Source organism: Centruroides sculpturatus, unplaced genomic scaffold (genome assembly GCF_000671375.1).
Source record: "Centruroides sculpturatus isolate CEXI.00-Female unplaced genomic scaffold, Cexi_2.0 scaffold902, whole genome shotgun sequence".
NCBI classification, from domain to species: domain Eukaryota; kingdom Metazoa; phylum Arthropoda; class Arachnida; order Scorpiones; family Buthidae; genus Centruroides; species Centruroides sculpturatus.
This window is the reverse complement of record NW_019385131.1, coordinates 359,674-363,976: the sequence shown is the minus strand read 5'-3', so window position 1 is coordinate 363,976 and position 4,303 is coordinate 359,674. Positions and strand designations below refer to the sequence as shown.

Sequence of the window (4,303 nt, the reverse complement as noted above, 5' to 3'; positions counted from 1 at the left end):
TAATAAAATATATATATATATGTAATGTAAAGTAATAAAAACAAACGTCTAAATCCAATACATAAAATATATTTTCGATAAATGATCTACTTTATAAAAGTTTAGTTCCATCTTTAAATAATAAAATTACCTATAATCCTACTTTGTATTCCATAAATTTCATAGAATTATATGAAGAAACAGTGGTGTATAGACTGGAATCTACACGTGAAAATCCTACTTTTTACATTAGTAAAAGAGGTTATGTATTAAATATATAAATTAAAGAGCGTGAAGCGGCAGTCAGGCTGAAATACAATCAATCACTATACTACAAAACAATCGATAATAAATAATTGTGTAATCGATAGAAATGTGTTTAAAATATTACGTAAAGAAACATACATATAAACGTGAATTTAAATAACTCATACAAATTAAAAAACATTCTAAAAATGAAAATTTAATTTGATCAGAATGTACGCAAATGAATAATGTATGACGTAATGCAAAGCCTGATATTATAACAGTAATTAAAGAGAAAAATGAATGATGTAAAATTGTTCTAGTTTCTATACGGTTTAGTTAATTACATCTTTCTGCTGTGGTCATACACCTGGCCACATTTTTTCGGTGAAAACTTGGCCGAACTGCTTTCGCGTATTCTTTTCTACATACCAAGAAACTAACAGACCAAATTTACTCGATTCAAAATAAAAGTAAAAAAAATGAAGATTCCGAGGACGATTTATACTGATTTTGATGTTCATCGTCAAACACTTACATGATCAGGTTTTACCTCAATCATCTTATTAAATCTCAATAGAAGACGTTGTACTTAGAATTAACAGAATTCAAATTGATTAAATCGTAAGTTTAATAATAATAAGGTTTTACACCTAACGATATATTTAAATACAATGAAAGGTGCAACCGAAAAATTTAAACTCAATCCACAATTTCTAATTAACTTAAAATATAAAAATTTCTCTGATTTATAATTTATTATTTAACTATTTTCAAGGTATGATCGGCGTGACACTAGAATCATTCTGAATGTTATGTCTTTTTTTCATAAAATAAAAGAAGCAATATAAAACTGAAAATTTTAATTTAGAAACAAATGCATAAAAAAGTATGCAGCAATAAGCATAGTCGCATTTTCTATATGCAGTTTCCAACATAGACCACCTGTTTACTCTCAAAAGACAACTAAATGCTTGTCCAGCGTGTCTTAGAAGTCATATTGGTTTATTGTATTATGTATGAATGTACCGTAGCTAAAATTAGCCCAAAACAGCTATTCCGCATTCTGACGTGCAAATAGCACTATACCACGTATTACATCAGGACCACGTGAATTAAATGTCCATGTATCACTGAATACCTTTTGCCGCACAGAGACGTTTACAGTCCTTCTGCTCTTTTAAGAAATGTATTGCCATAGCTTAACGTCATTTCTAGATGTTAACTGCTTTGCTAAAGCATTGGATGATACAATTTCTTTCAGAATAATTTGCTTTCCTTTGTCAGAAATTACATGTGGGCTTAAGGTCTGCATATTAATGTCAAATGCGCATTTTTCTCTTAAATATATTTTATGTAAATAACTTTCTCGCAATGTTCAGGTTTTTTTCTGCAATTTCATGCAATAAAAATAAAATCAGTCATTATATCTTGTTATTCACACATTAATGATTATAATATAATAAATAAAGAATCAGATAAATTTGAAATTTTGAAGTAAATTAAAGAATATCAATTGTTTCTGAATATTTCCGTCGCACTTTACAAACTTATTTCATAATGTTAAATTAAGATGCTAATCACTTACCAATGTTTAGATTAGTATAAATTCATTGATGGAATAATTATTCAAAATATCTTACATAAATATATTTAATCGCCTTGTACTTACTATGATTCTCGGATAAACATTACAATCCGCGAAACTGTGAGTATATGTAGCATTAGCATAACAGTGGATAAAATCGTCGTAGTCCTATTAATAGAAATATCATCAATTTACAAAATTAATAATAATTAATGCAAAGTTCAGAAACACGAATCAATTACTTGTCCATTTGTCTGTCGATTTTCACATATTAGATCGCAACATTTCTCTACAGTCTGGCAAAAACCTAAATGTTGTCGAGCACAATTTACGCCGAAATCTAGAATCTACATATTGAATTTTAATAAAATTATTGTTTACAAAGCCTATTTCATGATAAAACTTTTTGCAAATGTTTAAAAGCTTACAATTTTATCGTCATTTTCGATGAAGCAAAATCGAAAGTCTCTTTGATTGCGACAACTCCATGCTAATTAAAAAAAAATTAGAGAAATAAATATATTTTCGTTAAATTTAAATTATATTTCCATGAGCTTAATCGAAATACTGAAGAATAATTAATGAATAAAAGATGAAAATACCTACAGAAACCTGTTATGAATACTTACGACAATAAATATTAAGGGCAACCCTAAGAAATTCATATGGATCTGCAGGTCTAAATACCAAATCGCCCATAGAATTAATTGGAGAAAGAATGATACCAAACACGAACAACACTACCATAAGTTTCATATTCATTGATGTTTTCATTTCGTCTGGTAGGTTTCTGTAAGAATACATTTTATTACGTGGCAATAAGCTTCTTCTGATATCTTACCAGGAAAATTACAATTTCAAATCACCTAAAAAATAACAAATGTTTAATCTTGGAAAGAGGAATTGCTTATCATATGCACTTACGAAGTTAGATATCGTTATTTCTGTAGGAGCCTGTACTTTGAGTGATTGATTTAATTTATCGCAGTTTGTCTCTATTATACTTTTCATGATTAAAATATTTCATCTAAATTTTCATATATATTATTAGCTTTTAAATATAATTTAAATTTAATTAATTTATATTTTTAAATTTTTAATTGTTTGGGGACTATCTAAAAGTTTTAAGCACGTGTGTAGCGCTATCAATTAAAAGATTTTATTCAGCAAAAATGTATGTTATTATTATTAATAATTGAAGGCGAGAAATATATTTAGCGTAAGAATGAGTTTGAAAAAATTTCATTAAAATATAATTTTTATCCACAAACTTAATCCTACCAAAAATTGCAAATGTTAATAACGAGTAAAATTTAAATTAACTTTGATCTCACTCTATATAGAACAAAAGACCTGTTCTATTTCTTTATCCTTGATCTCGTAACTATCAAAGTTTTATAACATCAATACCCCACGTATGGAAATATTCTTGCCACGTTACAAAATGTTTCGTTTATACAGTTCTATATTTAAGATTTGCATTTGTATAAACATTTTCTTTGAAAAAATGGCATTATTAAAATTAAGAAATTCGAATACATTATTGAATTTATCAAATTATTTTATTATTTAATATTTTTTTAATGTGTAAAAAACAACAAGAGAAAATGTTGTCGATTCCAAACAGTAACTCAGGAAATAACGTGTTAAACAGTTATAAAACAAAACACGGCATAAAATTATAATTAATATTTAAATTTCGTTCATTTACTTGAAGTCAGCTTTAAAGCTTTATATAATAGAGGAAGTCAGTTTATAACGAACGTCGTCTTATATAAAAAATCGTATTACAATTAACAACCGAAAAGTAAACATTTTCTTGTATTTAAGGTAAAAGTATGTATTGTATGAGTAAAAGTAAATAATTACTGTTTAAATAGATGATAAAATATGTTCTTTCTTCACGCATATTGTTATGGCGAAGAAAGATAAAACAGAGAACTTACCTTGTTATAAGCGATTAAAATATGCTGGACGTTAGGTTTTATAGCGTAATGTTCTAATTCGTTGTTGCAGTAAAGGTGTAGAAAATTTAAATAGAGGTCTGTTCGAAGTTCCCTTATATACCCTTTCCTATGGAAACACCAGCTGCGCGTATTTTCAACACGTGTAACAAACTCGTACAACATCAACTTCATTTTCTGATTATTTATTTTATTTTTAAGTGTCTAACATTTTAATTTTTAAATAATTATTTAAAAATTCCGTGACTTTTCTTTCAAAATCTACTTTAGAAATTAATAAAATTTAATGTGAAATTTGAGTTTAAATTCATTTAATCTAAATTTGGTATATTAAATTAATTCCAAACCAATATAAAAACATTAACAAGTCATACTATTGTGAAAATAATTCGAAAACGTTATAGATAATTAAATGCTTGAAAGCTTAATTTATATCAGGCCTATACATGATTTAATCATCATTGAATTATAAAATTATTTTTAACTTTTCATGTCTTTATTTTGCAAAGTTAAGGGTCGAATTATA

General features: G+C 26.7%; 1 protein-coding gene across 1 annotated transcript in view; it reads right to left on the bottom strand.

Annotated features, from left to right (window-relative positions):
* Positions 1-3,887, bottom strand: part of LOC111635208 — a 6,164-nt gene extending 2,277 nt beyond the window's left edge. The window contains exons 1-5 of the mRNA XM_023380105.1: positions 3,760-3,887; positions 2,443-2,603; positions 2,242-2,303; positions 2,056-2,160; positions 1,898-1,981 (exon numbers count right to left, since the gene is read on the bottom strand). Of these exons, the coding sequence (XP_023235873.1) occupies positions 1,898-1,981; positions 2,056-2,160; positions 2,242-2,303; positions 2,443-2,587 (396 nt within the window). The 5' untranslated portion in view covers positions 2,588-2,603; positions 3,760-3,887. The remainder of the gene's footprint in view (positions 1-1,897; positions 1,982-2,055; positions 2,161-2,241; positions 2,304-2,442; positions 2,604-3,759) is intronic.
* Between the last annotated feature and the right edge of the window lie 416 nt (positions 3,888-4,303).